The sequence below is a fragment of the Anopheles marshallii genome, chromosome 3, assembly GCF_943734725.1.
Source record: "Anopheles marshallii chromosome 3, idAnoMarsDA_429_01, whole genome shotgun sequence".
In the NCBI taxonomy this organism is placed as follows: Eukaryota; Metazoa; Arthropoda; class Insecta; order Diptera; family Culicidae; genus Anopheles; species Anopheles marshallii.
The window spans coordinates 55,870,757-55,889,018 of NC_071327.1; the positions used below are offsets into that span (position 1 = coordinate 55,870,757).

Below are 18,262 nucleotides of genomic sequence, written 5' to 3' on the forward strand. Positions count from 1 at the left end.
ACGTTATATGAATTTCGTTCTACTGCAGACATTTTCTTCATCTCCTTTACTATATTGAAACTTGGTTTTGTGTTCCTAAATTGGCAATTGGAGAAATGCTATTACTCTGCCCAAAAATGGTAGGAAAGAATCAATTCGATTCCAATTAAAATATTGCCCTACGGTTTGGGAATTCAAAGCCGACGCTTCTTCTTACACCCAGTGTATCTGTATATGTACCTTTCATCGACAACTGGGTCGATTCATATATCACGTTTACCCCCTAAATACCATAACTGATACCATCCGGCATGCATTCGCGTAATGCTTAGATCGGTGTATGCTCAATTTTGCTCTCTACGATCCTGCTTCATGATCCGATCTGGAAGAGATCACACAATAGGTAAGGTATGCATGGCGCGATTCACGCTGCCTACTGCGCCTGAGTACCTACGATGCCGGCAACATAATTCAACACACTCACAAAACTATCATTTTTGTCGGTCGTTTTTATGCTAAATGGTTAAAACCCAACACCACCTCGACCTGTAAGGGGAAAACACAACCAACGTACACACATACAGATGGAAAGACGCGTTGCCAGCTATTGGAAGCCCTTACTTAGGATCCTTACCTTGATTGCCGTGTTTAGGCTCGGAAAGGGCTTCCTCTAGCCCGGTAACCAACACACAGGTACAGCAACAAACAAGGGACAAACAGGGAGATGCAATCTCAAGCTCACCTCTGAAAAGGAACGTCGAAAAAAAAAGGATCTTCTGCTCGTAACTGCGTAAAGAACACTGGGAATGCCACCATGGGAAGTGGAATTAAAACGCCCAAAATGCTTTACATATTTACCGGGATCTGTGAAAGTGTTCCCGGTCCAAATCGGTCTCGGTACGCATTGTCGTTTGAACAGTGCGTCACGAACCAAGCGTGCCATAAAACGTGAGTCCTTGTAAATAATGTACAGGCCCCGGTCTGCCTGGGTGCATAATGGGAACTGGATGTAGGGCACGTTCAAAAATTTAACACCTTTCGCTTGCCCATTTGCATGTTTCCCACACCGACACCACACCTTGCACGATTCGGAGTGGGAAGTGTTGGCAGTAATTTTTAATTTGTGTTTGTCAAAGAGTTGATTTGAATTTGTCATTTTTGGGGCATGGCCAAAACGGGGACTTCTCTCCGAGTTGATTTTTTCCTTGCTGGCTATTAGTTAGGAATAATTATTCTTGTTCGAGTTTCCAAAATGTTCGTATAAACTAACGCACTCTTCTTAGAATACTATCAGCATTTATTAGCGCCATCTGTTGTTGAATAGTATCATCACTAATCAAATTATGTTTATAATCCTATATAAGTCCCACCACTCATCCGCTGATATGGGGCAAACAAGTTATATATTAAAACACTATAGAAGAGATATAAAATATATGGGAAATATGGTACAATTTTAATTGCATTTCGATCCACTGGGTATTAAGAAAAGTATTTTAAATTTCCAACGTGCGCAGAATGATCGATCTTGAACGGTTGCTGGGAAATACGCATCAAACTGATCACCAATGATCATCTCATCAGGTGTATGTCCCAATGCATACCGATCACATCCAATCGAAAAGATTGTTGCAATTGAAACAGGTCGAAAACGGGCAACAACATTTTTACACGTGGCAGCTCACCGGGATAACGTCCCTGTCCCATTCCGATGCTGTCTGGATCGATGGTTCGATGTGTCGGTTTCGATGCGACAATCGATGCAGCTGGACGCAAGCCGAAGCTCGCTCAGGCGTAAATGCTTTCACGTACCGTCCAGAGCGCGAAACCCGCCCATTGAAGCCCAAGTTCTTGACCTCGGTTCAGCGATGTATCGGTAACGTCCAAGTGTCAAACGTGGCTAGGGAAACGGTTCACGTCCGGATGTGTCCTAGAGGGTTCGGGGTTGGTAAATCGTTAGTTCGTTTGTTCTTGCCCAATGATGCGTACCGGTTTTGCTGCTTTTTTCCTATCTTACCCCTTTCTCCGCGGACATTTACACCTTTTTGACTGACAGTGACATTAAGCGAGATAGTTTCAATGCGTTTTTTTTAATGAACTTATAGGTAATGGGAGTTTGGATAGTGTGAGGCCTTAACTGTTGAAACGCAATGAGATAATTCTATTTTCAATTTTCAAGGTATTACTAAAACCAATCAATTAGATAATGTTTTAGTCATTTGTATTCACCATACAGGTCTGTTTTCAGACATGTAATTCTAGAATCAATTTTTTCGTACCCATAGACAAAATGATAGAAATGAACTGAATCTATAGCAATTTGTTTAGACCAGATATGTCCCACATGAGTCCTATGCTTGAGTCTAGTTATTCAGCATTACGAAGCAATAACACCGAATACCCTTCATCTAGGTGATCTCCTTCTAGAACCATCTAGACTGTCCCCCTGTCGTAGCAAGCAATATGTCGACAACACTTTACTGAGTGATAATGTCTATTTCTTCCTTTTATTTCCTCTTCTACATTCTTTATAATTCTTATTCTCGCAGACAGTTCTAATAGTGGGAGAACCACCTTGGGTCCAGTGGGGATTAGAACTTAGGACAGTAGTGTTGTAAAAACTTCAATTTACCAGCAATGCTATTTACAACACCTCAAAGTACTGTGCTAAAACTTTATAGTGTCCCACTAGAACGTAAACGATCATCCATGTTTAAACTTATAACTTATGACAAATAAACAATTTAACCGAAACACTCAAACCATTATTCATAGATTCACGTATACGGAATTAATAATCAGCAAACTGCCATATTTCAAACGAGCCCCCTTTCAACGTTCCGTAACAAATGGCGATGAAGGTAAAATTAAAATAAAATTCTCATCTTTTTCACACCCTCCCATTTGCTACAGTGCAGCCGTTTGCAGTACCGTTTATCTCAACCAATCAATTAATCATCCGTGAACGACCGGATGAGGAAGTCCCGGGCGGCGCAAGTGTTGTGTCATACATGACAGCGTACATCTGTTGACAAGCCCGGCACAACACATTCAACCAATCCTGTTCGATGTGCATGTAGGAGTTTGTGGGATTGCATCAGGGCAAACAGAAATCGGTACAAACCATCCGATACGGTGGCCGATATGCGATGATGATGGTCCTTCCCTGCGGCAGCGTACATGCATTGTGGCAAATTGCATTCGCTACTGTGGAAAGGGAACACTTAAATCTGGGTTTTTGGCTTCCCCGTTTGGAATGTCCCGGTCGTGTGGACGAATAGGGAAACTTTCGACTCCTACAGGTTGCGATTTTCGGGAATGTTGAATCCAATTTGCATCCCAATTGCGTGCTGGATATTTGTACAGTCAGACAAAACCTACCTGAAAGTGCAGCAGAAAGTCAAATTAAATCTCCTGAGCATTGATTTAGATGCAACTGCAACCTTTCTTACCTGCACACCAGAATAACAGACCGTCGACAGCTTTTTCAAGCTCCTTTTTCAGCTGTGAATTGCGCAATGTGTCTCGTGCCGAACTTTGACACGCAACGTGGCTGTCTTTCCTTCCCAACGGAAGCATCCTCCACCATTCCAGGTGCGCTGATTATGTTCGTACCGTACGCGACCCAGTCCCTGTGAGCGCATCATTCCTATTGTGTCTCTCATAACCGTTCAGATATTCCTGCAGCCAAGCAGACGACAAGCGCTCGATAGTTGCTGTGGTTTGGAGGGATTATGATCCCATTGGTGAATCTGCAGGCGGTCTCGATACCAGCAGATGTTTTGATAGTGCAACCCGGGGGTGAACTCGAACGCATCCGACTGCAGGGAGGAAGGTTCAATCACAAATCTTCCAGCGAATGTGCCACGGATCATCATCACCGTCAGGACTGCGATCGTTATTACGTTAAAAAAAAGGGCATTTTTATTGCCACCATTATGTTTGTTTGGCGCATCTTTCATGCTACTGGGTTTGTTCTTTTTTTTCATACATAGGCTGACCAATAGAAGCAATATTTTAGGTCGTTTTCTGCGATATAAAACCCCTAATATGTTGTAAAATATTTAATGTTAAAATCGCTATCATTTACACTTGTCTGGAAGTTCAATCTTCAAAGGAAACGCACGGTCATAAATAGCTGAGCGAATGATTCACCCGTGTGACACACCAAGATCAAGACGGCACTGATCGGTTGATTAAATTAGTAAAGATTAACCTCCTAATGGTGATGAAGTAAAATGGGAAACAATTGATGATTCATACTGGTAGTGTCTCGAACATCAGCAAATGCTTCCGAAGAATTCTATCGATTCATCATCGATAGTAACGATCACGTGTTTACGAGGGCAAAAGATAAGTTATTTTTTCCACGTTAAATGTGAATTCTTATCTTCTTTATGTTGATCATGATTTGGCAACACATTCTGAAACGCTCGTCACTTAATATTTAGATTTTATGGAAATGTTATCAAATTTCTCCCGTGGTCATCGATCGTTCCGATGAGATGTGATTCGAAAAACGAAAACTCCCCACATAATCGTAACGCTTCGCCGACTAAGTAAAGTGGCCACGTTGACGCTTTCCGGTCCACGCGTATTGGTTCCGGTTGCGAGATCATTCAAGGCCAAATATACTACCGAGAACGGGCGACTCATCGAACGGTGTCAAGCGCCGTCTCCATTCAGTACACATTTGATGTAGAAGGTGCAAAATGGATGACAGCGCGCAGATGTAGTGCAACGTGTAACGCAAACACATTGGACTTGTGTGTGATCGAACAATATATGCGACAAGAACAAGCTCATGCATTCCCATAGAAGTTCTCCATCAGACGGCATAGAACGTGTCAGACAAATACGACATCAAACAAGAAACAAACCTTCTGCGTATGGTGGGACCTACTAAAAATGATGTATTATGAGCTATCAAACCCTTGATTAATTCATCACGATATTCGATTATAAAAACGTAAACAGATGATGAAATGTACGAAAAATATTCTTCTCATTAACCGGTTTAACTGCCTGAAGATATCTAGGCCATTTCTGACTTTCTTTGACTTCATTTACCCATAGCTGGATAGTTAAGTCCCGCAATTGGTCCGGATGGGATTTTGGACCGGTCCTGTCGTGTGAAGACCGGTGCCACTGCCAAATACATCACCGTTATGAGCTATCAATTAATCATAAAAATTATAAAGACGCAAACTAACTAACATACAAATCAAGTAAAATGGTTTAAAAATAAAATTAAAAAATTTAACGGCAGCAGAGAAATCGAGATCAATACGGCCAGGCCGTCTGTCATGAAAACAAAAAAAAAAGGAAATGAGGAAATATTTCAAATTCAACACGTGGTTTACTTGCATGCAACATACTCTGCAACGTTGCATCCAGATCTAACGGACAGAAGAGCATGCGGAAGTTGAAATTACTACGCGTCGAATATCCATCTTCATCAACATATTTAGAGTTTCTCTTTCCTTTTTGTTTGTGACTATTTTCGACTGATATTAATAGAATACGTAGTTCATTACAAGGTGATGGGATAACAGCGGATACTTCAGCGTGAACCCCTTAACTGTCACCTCGGAACACGTTTTCTTGAAGGTGTTAGTTCGTATTGACAAGAAGGTCAAGAGAGGATTAGAGCTTAGATTCATTAAAATGAAATTGTATTATCAGCAGTTTTTAAATATCGCAATGAATTCAAACCAATTTACGGTTGTCTTTGCTTTAGATCAACAAATGCGGCTCGACTCGACCGCACCACGGCCTGCGGCTTCTTTTTTGCTTTGTCAGCTAAACAAATACGACGATGAGGAACAACGGGGGAAACAATCCTAACAAACAGTGCGTTCACCAAACAAATCAACCTCCAGTCACGCATTCCGTGTGTGTGTGTATGTGTTGTCGTGTAGGCGCATTTTATCACCATTACCAAATCAATTTCGCTCTGCCCGATTATAACATACAGCCTACTATATTTTCCCACCTCCGTGTGTGACCTTATCACGCACAATCGAGCGGATGGGGAGTTCTTTTAAATTTTGAACAGCGCCGCATTGCTTAGAATATCTCCCCGATCGGTTTGATGGTGAGTTCGTGCACCTGCACATGGGGCGGCGTCCCGATCACGTACAGTACGGCTTCGGAGATGTCTTCCGAGTGGAGCAGTACCATGTCATCCGGAATGGGGTAGCCATCGAAAATTTCTGTCCGCACTCCGCCCGGGCTAATACTCTACAACAAGCGTAAGCGGACAAGATTAGTCTAAAAGCTGTCGCAAAGAGTAGAAAAAAAAACAACTCACACTCAACTTACCGTCACTTTGACCTTCGATTCGGCCGCTCTCATTTCCTGGCGCATTACTTCGGTGATGGCCGTAACGGCATGCTTCGTACCGGGGTAGATGTTCAGCTTCGGGAAGTTTGGCACACCGTGCCCGGCAACGCTGTTGATGTGCACGATATGTCCTTCGACTTTACGCTCGACCATCGACTGATAAGCCCACTGGCTGCACAGCACCAGCCCGGTTACGTTTGTATCCAGCACGGCCCGCAGATCGGCCGTCGTGCCCACATCGAGCAGATTGTTGGACCGCAGAATGCCGGCATTGTTCACCAGCACGTCCACACCACCGTGCGTATCGCGAATGCGCTGGAACGTTCGCTCGATGTCGGTTTCGACCGAAACGTCACACTTCATCGCGTGGAGCCGTGCGGCCGCTTCCTTCGGTAGGTCCTGCTTTAGCTGCTCCACACGCTCAACGCGCCGGGCCAATCCGATCGTAACCATACCGGCTTTGGCAAGATCCTTTGCAATAGCTGCACCGATACCGGAGCTTGCTCCGGTTACGACCGCTACTTTACGGATCCAACGATTCATGGCTTTTTCGGGGTGGGTTTAACGTGTTACACTCGCTAATAGTTCCTACCGGGTCCAAATTCACACCTCGGTGGGGATGGCAAACGCGCGACTGAATGGACGATCGTTGGGCGATACGCTTTTTGACTAGACTATCATCATTCGCGATTTAGGATGACTTGCAGATTACCGAAACTACATGGGAAGAGGGTAACTGCCCGAAACGGACCCGACTCGCGCATCGGTTGGGCGGCGTGTGGTGTGTCCACCGATTTCTCCAATCGGTTTGCTACAACACACCCTTACGCTAGAAGCACCAGCGGTTCTTAACACGTGTACATTAGAGTGAGCTATTGTAATTTTTATCGTTTTTTTTTTAGAATAATTAGAATTAAGAAGAGTCATAAATTTAAATTCCTCTTCGGGAAATAAAAACGGTCAATATATTATCCAATACTCGTTTGAGACTGTGTGCCATTGCGATAGACCCACACAGGCACACTGCTAGCTCTACAAAATAGCAAACAACCCCCACTTCATATAAGGCGAACGCGCATCAGTTTACCAACAATCAGTGTCTCCGTCGAGCGTCAAGGCAAGATGCTCACTCATGCTCTTAACGTGCGGTTTGTTAGGTAGCTTAGGGCAGAACACCCGAGAGCAAGCCGATAATAAATGATCATTACATTACTAAACATTATTTGTGGCTGTATGCGTGTATGCCTCCTTTCAAACAAAATAAAAACACCAAAATCTGTTCCCGTGAAAGCAACAGTGCTTACACTTTGCATATTTAACTGGAAGTAAACATAAAGAATGGGCAGCAAACGGCATGTGGGCAAGTTTCGTATCGATTAAACTTTTCTTTATGATTAGTTGACGGTTTATCTTATCAGAAATTACATAGCCAAACTGGACAGACAATGATCGGTGCTCCCAGTGGAACACAACCGTGTTTAAAAAGTATGAGTAAATGTGAGTATGAATTCCAATCGTACCGTAGCATATGCATTTGATATGGCATCGAACCAGTTTAACTGATAACATTGCGGTAAATTCTGATACGGAAGCTATTACTGAGCTAATTTAAAGAATTTGTTGTAATAAAAACTTGTGGCATAGTAGTCGGATTGCATACCGGTGAGTTTTACAAACGTCAAACACATTGTAACCCGATAAAACTCATTTGGTAGCGTCTAAATGATAAAGGATCAGGAATCCATCTTTCGGATAATTGCTGAACTATTCGGAGAGAGTATTGCATTGCATCGTAAGTACATTATCGATTAAATCTTTAAAGATTTTTTTGTTTCTCTTGTCTTGTTCTCTTGAATTTTAGTTTACAGCCTCTGAAAAGTTATATCACGATCGCTGTATCTATGTTATCGTACTGTTATCATATTTAAGATTTAACAAAATGAATAAAAAAATGCAATAAAAAATCGGTCCAAAAGCATGATAGCCCACAATCGTTTACACCATCTCAAAGTGGCGCTTTTCAGTCCCAGGTTTCGTCACAGTCTTCCAACGTCATGGCGATTACTCCCCGGCTAGCCTTCGCCTCCTCATTTTCATCCCACGCAGGATACCGATCGGCATCATCGAGCTCCTCACCATCATCGAACAACCGTTCCTCGTCTGAATCGTTCTCCTCCTCATCCTCCAGCGGTAAGTTTACTGTACCATCTTCACCAATACGGTAACCCGCCCGCAACAAGCATTGTCGCACCTCGTCAATGGTTGCCAGCTCGACATCCATGCAATCAAGCACGGTCTGCAGCGGTATGAGATAGTGATCCTGTTCCGGTGCGAGAAAATCGTCTCCAAAGTTGCGCAAACGTCGCAGTTGATATTCAGCCGCATCTTGTATGTGTTGTTCGCGTGTTCGATTGTCCGGTGCTGCCACCGGGTACACTTCACTCACAACCATCCAATACTCGCGGCTGGCTTCGGCTACATCTTCTTCCTCGAAGTTACCGCTATCGTTTCGTGTGCGCAACGTTCGTGCTACCTCCTCCGGAACATACATATCGAACATGGTATCGTGCTCGTCGTCAAAGTCACCATCAGAATCATCGATATCATCTAGTATTTCATTGTACTCTCTACATCGCTCTTCTGCATCTACACCATCAGCACCACAGAACACATTTTCGTCTGCTCTATCGCCGACAGCAGGTTCTCCATCGGTCGCCTCACAAATGGCACCATCCGTTGGCGGATGGATGAGAAGAATTTCTCCATTCACTTCGGTATATTTAGGCGGATTAGGGCGTGCAGGCTCTGCGTTTTGTACACTTGGTGTCCTATGCTCATCCTCAGCCGTTTCGTTAGGAACTGGAACATTTTCCTCCTCTGTCGCAACTGACGCTACTAGCGGTGGAAAGGTGGTGAGAAAATCATGTCGCACAAAAACCGCCATCTGGCTCACACATCCGACCGTTTCGGACCCAGCCGGTGCAGGACCGATGCCAAAATACTTCACACAGTAATCGGGATACCGTTGGCATATCGATCCAGCCCATTCCTCAAACTGGCCCCGGGTCCATTCGAACTTATGATCCAAATGACGGAATCCATTTTCGTACAAACCATCGAACAGCACGTTATACTCTGCGTTCGGTGTTGAGAAAAAAGCTACCTTGGGCTTAATGAAACCGAACACATTCTCGGGCACTTTATCCAGCACCGGTTGGTGCAAATGTTCGATGCTGAAAATCGAGAAATGAGGAAACAGTTTGATGACAAACGAAAGCTGATGGCGTCGTAGGGTACTTACATTTCAATTCCAACTACTACGTCCGTTCCTTCAAGAGATTCGTGAGGTTCGGCAATATTACCACGCCAAACTTCTACGGTGAGTGGTTTGGCTGGAGGTGATAAGTAGTCACTGAGCATTGGCCGCACTAGGTGTCGCGATTGGTGTAAAATATTCTCATCAATGTCAACCTGGAATAACGGGATTCGAAAAGTGTAAAGTTTAATCGCCATCAACAAATTGATAATAGTGATAAAAGCTTTGACGACAAAACGTCTTTTGTGGATTTCTTTCCTGTTACCCGAAGATCGACCTCGTAGTGGAGATAGTTAATTAAAAAATTAAGTATTTAAACATATTTCCTATTAATAAATTTCATTGCATCTGGTTAACTTTAACACAATATTAATTCACTTATCTAATCATATCGATCTTTAAGTGCTTCATATCATGAATTTGTGATATATCCCGTCGGGACACGTAGTGGAGTCATTTAATCCGTTGTATTTGTCTCATATGATCGCTTAAGCCAGGGTTAAATTCTACGATATTGTTAGATCTTTTGGAATTCTTGGATCTCTTGGATCAGGATACGAGACGAATTACAGATGAACTCGAACCATTGAAAAGAATCAAATTTGAGGTCTGGTTGTTACGCTACAACTGCTACCCAATTAGACCACAGCAAGTAACGGATCACTTCGTAAAAACAAATTACCGGAGTACCATTGCATTCCAAAGAAAAAAGGAAACATTTAAGACCATAACTGAAATCGGATGTTGGTGGCATCGGCCTGCCCGTAAGGTTCAATTAGTTTATCAGTGATATCGACACGAAGATAGCCTGAATAGAAAAGTTCCTTTTTTATTATTTGCACTATACAATTCAAATAAAATTTATTATAATTTAATTTATTATATATTTACAACTAAACTTCCATGCAATCCTGATCGAACAAAAGCTCATTTGAAGATACTCAACCTAGCCAGGAACTGGCAAGAAAAGGAAACAAGCAATGACGTTCTACTGTTAAGCGTTGAAAACTCATTCCTTCATAGCGAGGAAATAATAAGTTGAACAATGTAAAGGTAAAACATACAGTGAAAAATTGATTGAGTAAAGAAGCAATTGAATCCTAATCACAGAAATCGAACGTCGGGTGATCCTCTAGTGATGACATACCCGCAATGAGAGCGCATTGAATGGTGTGATTCCAGTTCGTAAACAAAACTAAAACTCTCTTAATTTTACCACGAATTTCGACACGATGGATGCCCAATTAAAATCCCTCTTTATACACGTACACACCAGAACCAGCCGGACCACTGGTTTCTCTTCCCGGGGTTCGATTGTGAGTTCTTTACACAATTCGATTTTGCATTAACTGTTTCCAGAAGAGAGGCGGTTTCCGATACACCATCGTCATGAGCATCAGCTTCATCCGATCGCTGATCGTATATCCCGGGTTCCAGCTGCTCAGTCGCTGGAAAACATCCACAAACCCGAAGCGGCTGAACTTTATCAGACCCGCAATTGCTTCCTCCTGTATCGCGCGGTTCCCTTCTGCCAGCTGCACAATGGTGGTGAAAATCTGCATCACACGGGACGCATCTTCGTGTGACGGTTGCGTTTTCATGATGGATGCAATCGTGAAGATACAGGTCACGATTCGATCGTCCAGGCTACCCATAGCCTCGCTGCTGTTACCGCTCGCAGTAGGACTCATTGACGAAGGGCAACCAGTAGTTGCGGTGGTGGGGCTTGTTCGCATCAATTCGAATTGCTTCAGGTATTCGTTCAGTAGTGGATAGATACGCTTCTGAATGATGTGTAACCGGGCCCAATCGAAACCGTTCCGCTTGGCGACTAAAATCAGCGAGTGCGCCACATTGCGCAACTTGTTGGCTCGGATCTTTTCTACCAAGTTCGCCACAAGCTCTCCGTACGTTGGGCTCCCCTGCTGATACCCGTAGGTGTTCTTCAACAACCAAAGCAATTCCCGTTTCCGGAACAGTGCGGATTCGGACGACCCCACACAGGTGTCCGAATAGCTTGCGTTCATCAGGATCGTACGTATCGTTGCGATCATCGCATCTGAATTGTCGTAGTGTGGGCTGCCTTTCTTGGGCAAAGCGAATGGAAATGCTCGCAACAGGTAGTACACCAGCGGTAAACCTTTAAACCCGAAATAGTACAAACATTTGAAGATGTACAACCGAACATTGTATTCCCGCTTCCAAGGGAACTCGGAAGGTTTGCTGTCCTCCAGACCAATGTAAAGCAACGTAAGTGCGATCAGTGCAGTTAGTGGAAGCGTTTCACCTTTCAACTGGAACATCCGCCTGTCCAATTCACGTATCAGCACCTGCTCTAGCGCTTCAAGGCCGTATCCCAGGTGGCGCACTATTAGTATAAGCTTTTGCTGTACCAACGGCAGGGGTGGAGCGGGTGGTGAGCAAAGCACATTGACCGTAATATCCGCACAGGAAATCACCATATCGAGCAAGGCTAGCGTCATAAGGCGTACGTCTTGTGTGCAGTTCAGCATTGCCGTTATCGTTTCGTTTACTGCCGTCTCCGTCCAATCTGGACGCTGCAGATAGTTGCTCAAAATCTCACCCAGCTGCTTTACCACCCGTTGCTCCTGTGCATTGATTTGGCCAGTATGTTTTTGGGACGATTCCTGACCATTTTTCGACTTGTGAAGCGCAATGAATGCATAAATGGGTTCGTTTCGGTCGTGAACCTGTTGCCGTAGTTGCGAATGAAGTGCAGCATGAAACAGTGGTATTTGCACCGGAGTGACAGATGGGGTTGCTTCGCGATCAGTCGGCAGTGGTGGTGAGAGCGGAGAATCTGGCACACAGTCAATGCGGCTTGTTGGTTGTGCCAATACCGATTGACCCGTTTCGTGCGCCGGTGGTGACATTGGAGAATCCCACACGGTACAACGATTGTCCGATATAGGATCAATATCGATAACTAGTTCACCGATACTGCTGAAACTTTCATTAAGCTCTTCGATAATCTCTCCATCCTCTAATGCACTTGGCAACACAATGGTTTCAATCTTACCATCTGTATCATCCTTCGAGGACGTGTCCATATTCACAGGAACGTTTTCAACGATCGTGTCACTCACTATTGGATCGGTTGCCGTTGGCAGTGTGATGATTTCTTCCGATAATCTCCTTTCGTGCGGTAATTTACATACTGGCGATTTGTTCCCTTCATTAGATTCTTGCTGTGTGTTGCTTTCTTCAGATATTCTCCTCTCGACCGGTCTTGGTGATGTGTGCACCTCTTCTTGCTGTGTGTTAATGATAGTTTCAGTCGACTTTGTGTCTTTTGGTTGAGTGACGCTATCAGCTGCATCTTTGACTTCAACTGTTCGATCATTAGTTGGTGTAATACTTATTAGCGGATAAGTTTCTACATCCATACTACTATTATCTGTTGGTGTAATAGCTTGTTGCTTCGACTCCGACATTAAGTTATCCTCTTTCTCTAGTTCGAGATCATCACATTCCTCGAACCGGTCGGTGATCGGTGATAGCGGGGTAGAATGGCTCTCCTTCAACGGTCCAATCATGTGTGCCTTGATAGAGGAAAACTTTTGATCCCAATCATCTTCCAACAAAAACTCCGTCGTAGGTGATGTACGTCCTGAATTCGGTTGCGTAACAAACCGCATCCGTTTCGAGGCATGAGGTAGCATTGATTCGTCTGAAGGACGAGCGCGTTGCTTTCGCTTGCTAATCGGCAGCTGTGTCGGTGTTTTGAACTGGTCCTTCACTAGCTGATTCGTTTCCTTTACCTTAATCGGAGAAAGGAATGTTGCCGTAGTACTTGTAGAGTAACAGCTCGTTACGTTTGCAACAACTGGTGGTGTTGAAGAGCGAGGTGGTGAAAATAGTGTTTTATCCTTTGTTGCAGGGAAAGAATGTTCTAATTCCGGTTCAGGCACATTTGCTATTTGCAGCAAGCAGAACGTTTGTTGGTTACTCGAGGTTGCATCAATAACCGGTGTTTCCGTGGCTCGTTTTGTTCTCTCCCCTATGGTAAGCTCGTCATCGCCTTCCTCCATCAGCTGCAATTGGTGCTCTATCCGATCGACTTCTTCGTCTAGAAGGGAAGAGGTCATATCGGACGTTGTTGGGGTTGTTAAAGGTGAAATTGTCTCGGTTTGCTCCTCGTTCTCGTTGCTGCATTTCGCCGATACCGCTTCTACATCATTACATTCTATGCTTCGAGCTACTGGCAGGAGTATAGATCACAAGAAAGCATTAATACAACGAAAATGAACTGACGATTTCCACAAAAGGGAATGTGTAACATTGAATACTTACCATCTATTCTCGATTCGTCGATTACACTTTCAGTAACTTGCCGTTCTGGAGAACTGGATGAAACTGTTTCTGGTTCTACTAGGACTTCTGCATCGTTATTGCTTAACTCTTTGGTTGTCGAAGCGCACAACTGGTGGTTCTTCACCGGCACAGTGTCGGTTTCCTTTTCGACGATCATGACACCATAATCATCTGCAACGACTGGACATCCGGATACTCCTACCGGTACCATCTCTCGTGGAGGCTCCGTACTAGGTACAACGTTTGGTGTCAGCGGTGTGATACCTCGTTCTTTTCCGTACCCAGTGGCCGCTACTACTGTCGCACGCACGTTGGAAAACATGTCACTCATTAGTTCCGATTCGCGGCGCCCATCCGCTACGATCATATCACGTATGGTGGCGAGCTGGTCGTTTAGCATGTTATAGCACTGATTATCAAACCGTCTGCCACTGTTCATCAACATGAATATGCTTTCTCCCAGCAACCTCCAGATGGTAGAGAGATGTGGATGCATGCTACCAAATGTTTCATCAGTGTCGAAATCAAAACCCGATGAAAAAGGATAATCTTCCTGCTTGATCTTGCCAAATAGTTGTTCTGCCATGGACGTGTACTGTTGTTGAAAGGACGTCATTCCACCGTCCACTGCACGGTAATCTATGCGTTTGCGAATGTTTTTCAAATTCGTCATTGTTCCACACGTGACATGGGCCGATTTTTCTACGATAGTTATGGGTGTATCAGTTTGCGTACTGACGGATTCGTACATGGGCAGGATATCGCTGATCGGTGAGAGGAGCAACGGTGGCAGCGGGACGCATTCCCGTAAAATTTCATCCACCGATTTGAGCGTCACTTCGGGGAAGTTCACCCCGACGTCCACACGCTTGATGAATACAGACGTGCAAGTCGCCCTGGTGATCGTGGACATGCTATGCATGGTGGCTTTATCGCAGAACGTCTTGTTGACCGGTTGCTCCTCGAGCAGATGTGAAACCTCTAAAGCATCCGTTCCACAGTCCCTAACTTCCGGTCGCAACGGATACGATTGGTCCGTGTTGTTCGCACTATTTCGCATCTCCATTACTGACGTTTGACACTCCTGATCCTTCATCGTAGCAGACTTGGTGCGTCCTTTTCTTCGTTTACTGCGATGATATGGCGCTTGCTGAATGAACGATTTCACCTCGTCCGGAAGTTTGAGAGCGTCCACCACCGCTAGATGTTGCTTCAGTTCTCGTTTTTTGCCGGAATCGGTATGATCACCTGGCAGGGAGAAGTAGCGTATGAGATCGGTAATGAGCAACCGGTACCGTCGCTCATTCTCCTCGCGTTGTCGATCGTTTTCCGCTAACCGTTCCATGAGTATCAGATCGGCATTGATCTTGTCACTGTCGGCTTCCAGACACCGTTCCTCCAGCTGTTTACATTGGCTTACGTAAGATGCTAGCTGTGCTTCGGCACGTACCACTTTGGCCACCTCCGCCTCGTACAGGTTCTTTATCTGCAGGGCTGATTCACGCAGGGATGTGATTTTTTCCCGCAGCAGATCGTTTTCCTCCTTTTGCTGTTTGTTCTGCCTCACCAGCTTGTCCGTGTTGACGAGGGTACTGGCGATTACGTTCAGGTCGAACGCGCTCATGTTATCATTTGTGATGGCGCTATAAATAAAATCGTCCCCGCTCATCGTTTGTTCTACACCGCGGCCGGAACTGCTTGCTAGTTGTGGAGGAGTGGAATGCGTAAGTAAACGCTTTCGAAGAGGTAGTACAGCAAAGTGATGATGAAAAAGATGCTATCCTCGGACAACACCGCCAATTTCTACCAAATAACCTGACGCTAGTCCATTAGTTTGCGGTGTGGATGCAGGAAGATCCGGACAGCACAAGGAGAAAAGTATACGCTGGAAAACACACCACCGGCAAAATGAAACGGTGAATGATAACATCGGCTTTATGCAACGACCGGGAAATGCCGGGTGCGCTTTGGTTCGGGTTATCTCCTGCTTGCGTATATGTTAGTGTACCGTGTCCTTCCGCCAGTGGTACACTACCAATTTCACAATCAATCACTTTTAGTTTCACACACGCGTACAGACGAGGATTAGCAACGGTGCAATGACTGCTATTGGTATGGGAGAAGGGTCAGGGTACTCCTGCGGATTCACACGCTTCCTTCGCACACTCCGTTCTTCGCGGGCACGTATTGTCCGTTGCTCCGAATCGGAATATCGAAGCCAATCCTTGAGGATGGCTAAATCTCCTCTCAATTGGTATGGTAGGTTGTTTTTATCGTAATCGCCATTTCGAACGCTATTTTTTGCAGTGAAAGCTGTGGAGCCCGTGGTGGTGAATCTATTTCTCACAGCGCATTTCACATGTTTTGACAACATGCGGCATATGTCAAAAAGACGTCTGTCATCCCTTCGGAAACGTGAGCTTTGGTAGAACTCAACATGCACGAAAAGGTGAACATGCTGGAGGAAAAATGTTCTCGCAGCATATCCACGTGCAATTTGGGTGCATACCAATAGCTAAACAACCATTTTTGGGATATGCTGACCGTTTCATAAGCCTCTGTACCGATATTTATTCTATGCGAAAATCTAAAAGACCATCTTATTCTATACAGGCAGTCAATAATTCACCAGATATCAACGGCCAGGGCGTACCTCACGAAATAAAAACGGAAATAAGGGCCTGACCGCCCCAAACGAAATAAACAAAACGGAGCAAATTTAGTATAGTTCGTTGATATCGCTATAGCTGGTCGTTGATGGAGCAATTTCGGCTGACTCACAAGATTGCGTTGTACTGTTCAAACGCACAACCAATGATTTGGGCAGGGGAATTAAATTAGCAAAAAGAAACATGTACAAGCTAAGACCGCCAATGGCAATGAAGTCAATGAATCGAATAAAAATTCCCGAATGAGGAATCCCCAATGAGGAATATCTGTCCTATATACTATGTACATCCATTGCGTCTCTCGTTAAAAGACGGTGGCTTCTTAACCTAGGTAATCCTAAACATTAAAACGATCTGCAATGGTAACAGATCTCAAATCATACATCTAGATTGTAAATACCTCCAATATTTTCTCGACCGCTGGCAATGTGCGCAACAAGCGAAAAAATTTCATTTCTGCACAGCCAAATTCAACAATCTGGAAAGAAAATACATCCAGTGAAAACAACCGTATCTAAAAGCTGTCCAATAGTTTTGTCCATTGAATACCTTCTTGAACGAATCTTTCCAACAATCCAGCTCAAGCAATCGTAGAATGGTCCAGTATCGCTGTTCGTAAACTGGAGGATCAAAGCGAATTTTCTTGTTTTCATCGTAGAAGCAGCTGTTAGCAAAGTTCGTTGTTACTTTTATATGCTCCATTTTGATTTGCTACGACAATTGGTGGATATAATTACACAAGCCATTCAAGGCAAGAAATATTTTATAACACTTGAATAGTGAAGGAAAAGGTTTTGGAACCAAACAGAATCGTCCTAATATTTCGTATATGTTTGCTGATTCGACGCAATTGTAAACAAATCCAAAACGGCTGCTTTTCGGAAACTGCTTATGACAAGTCTGCCCCTACAAAACAATATCGCACAACGATCGTAGGCAACTATTATTTCAGTCAAAAATAGATCGCAGAGAATTATAAAATGCTAGGGAAATTAAATTTCCAGCTCGATCTGTTTGTAGTTATGATCAAATTTGGATGGAAGACGGATTTCTACAATATACTGTGATGTATTCTTCTTCACCGATGATCCAGAAATTCTAAACAGTTCAGTCAATCACATAAAAAGCATACGATCCACAACATTATTATATCAACTGAACGCAAATTATTAAAACTACCATGCAGTTCTTTTCGAGGGCAATAAAACTGGTTGGTATTGGTATCGTTCATATTGCAAATTTTGTGCAGTGCACCTGTGGAAGCATTCGAAAATAAAATATTGGACAGGTATTCATTATGCCTGTTTTACTGTGCACTGAATTGCCAAAAATTTCTGTCAGCAAATGTCAGAACGAGCTGTCAAAGAAAATGTCGCAGCTAAAAACAGAAAGAAGATGAAACCATTTGTCACTTTGAAATGAGCAACTTCCAAAAGAAAGTGAGTTTAATTTCGAAATATTTGTTGTGTTCCCTGTATTATATCCTGTCTAACATGGTTTTTTATTGTACATGAGCATCTCCCCTATGTTCTTCCTGTGATAGAAGTTACTCAACGGCTAGAAGTGATTCATAATTTACGGCGCAAAGTTCACCGTGTTGGAAGAGTTTCACGCGCTT

At 43.9% G+C, this 18,262-nt stretch overlaps 4 protein-coding genes across 4 annotated transcripts in view; 1 reads left to right on the forward strand and 3 right to left on the reverse strand.

The window, feature by feature from the left end:
• Positions 1-6,048: 6,048 nt before the first annotated feature.
• LOC128714895 (farnesol dehydrogenase-like) lies at positions 6,049-6,867 on the reverse strand. The gene is made up of 2 exons (XM_053809776.1): positions 6,304-6,867; positions 6,049-6,222 (listed from the first exon to the last, which is right to left on the reverse strand). Exons 1-2 carry the CDS (start codon positions 6,865-6,867, stop codon positions 6,049-6,051), a joined length of 738 nt encoding a protein of 245 aa, XP_053665751.1.
• Positions 6,868-8,344: 1,477 nt separating this feature from the next.
• On the reverse strand, positions 8,345-17,346 carry LOC128711972 (uncharacterized). The gene is made up of 4 exons (XM_053806865.1): positions 17,194-17,346; positions 17,045-17,122; positions 9,626-9,795; positions 8,345-9,557 (listed from the first exon to the last, which is right to left on the reverse strand). Exons 1-4 carry the CDS (start codon positions 17,344-17,346, stop codon positions 8,345-8,347), a joined length of 1,614 nt encoding a protein of 537 aa, XP_053662840.1.
• LOC128711971 (uncharacterized) lies at positions 10,966-15,644 on the reverse strand. The gene is made up of 2 exons (XM_053806864.1): positions 13,982-15,644; positions 10,966-13,709 (listed from the first exon to the last, which is right to left on the reverse strand). Exons 1-2 carry the CDS (start codon positions 15,642-15,644, stop codon positions 10,966-10,968), a joined length of 4,407 nt encoding a protein of 1,468 aa, XP_053662839.1.
• A 716-nt stretch (positions 17,347-18,062) lies between the features above and the next one.
• LOC128710847 (ankyrin repeat domain-containing protein 11-like) overlaps positions 18,063-18,262 on the forward strand; it is a 38,753-nt gene continuing 38,553 nt past the window's right edge. Inside the window, exon 1 of the mRNA XM_053805702.1 lies at positions 18,063-18,083. Coding sequence (XP_053661677.1) covers positions 18,063-18,083 — 21 coding nt within the window. The remainder of the gene's footprint in view (positions 18,084-18,262) is intronic.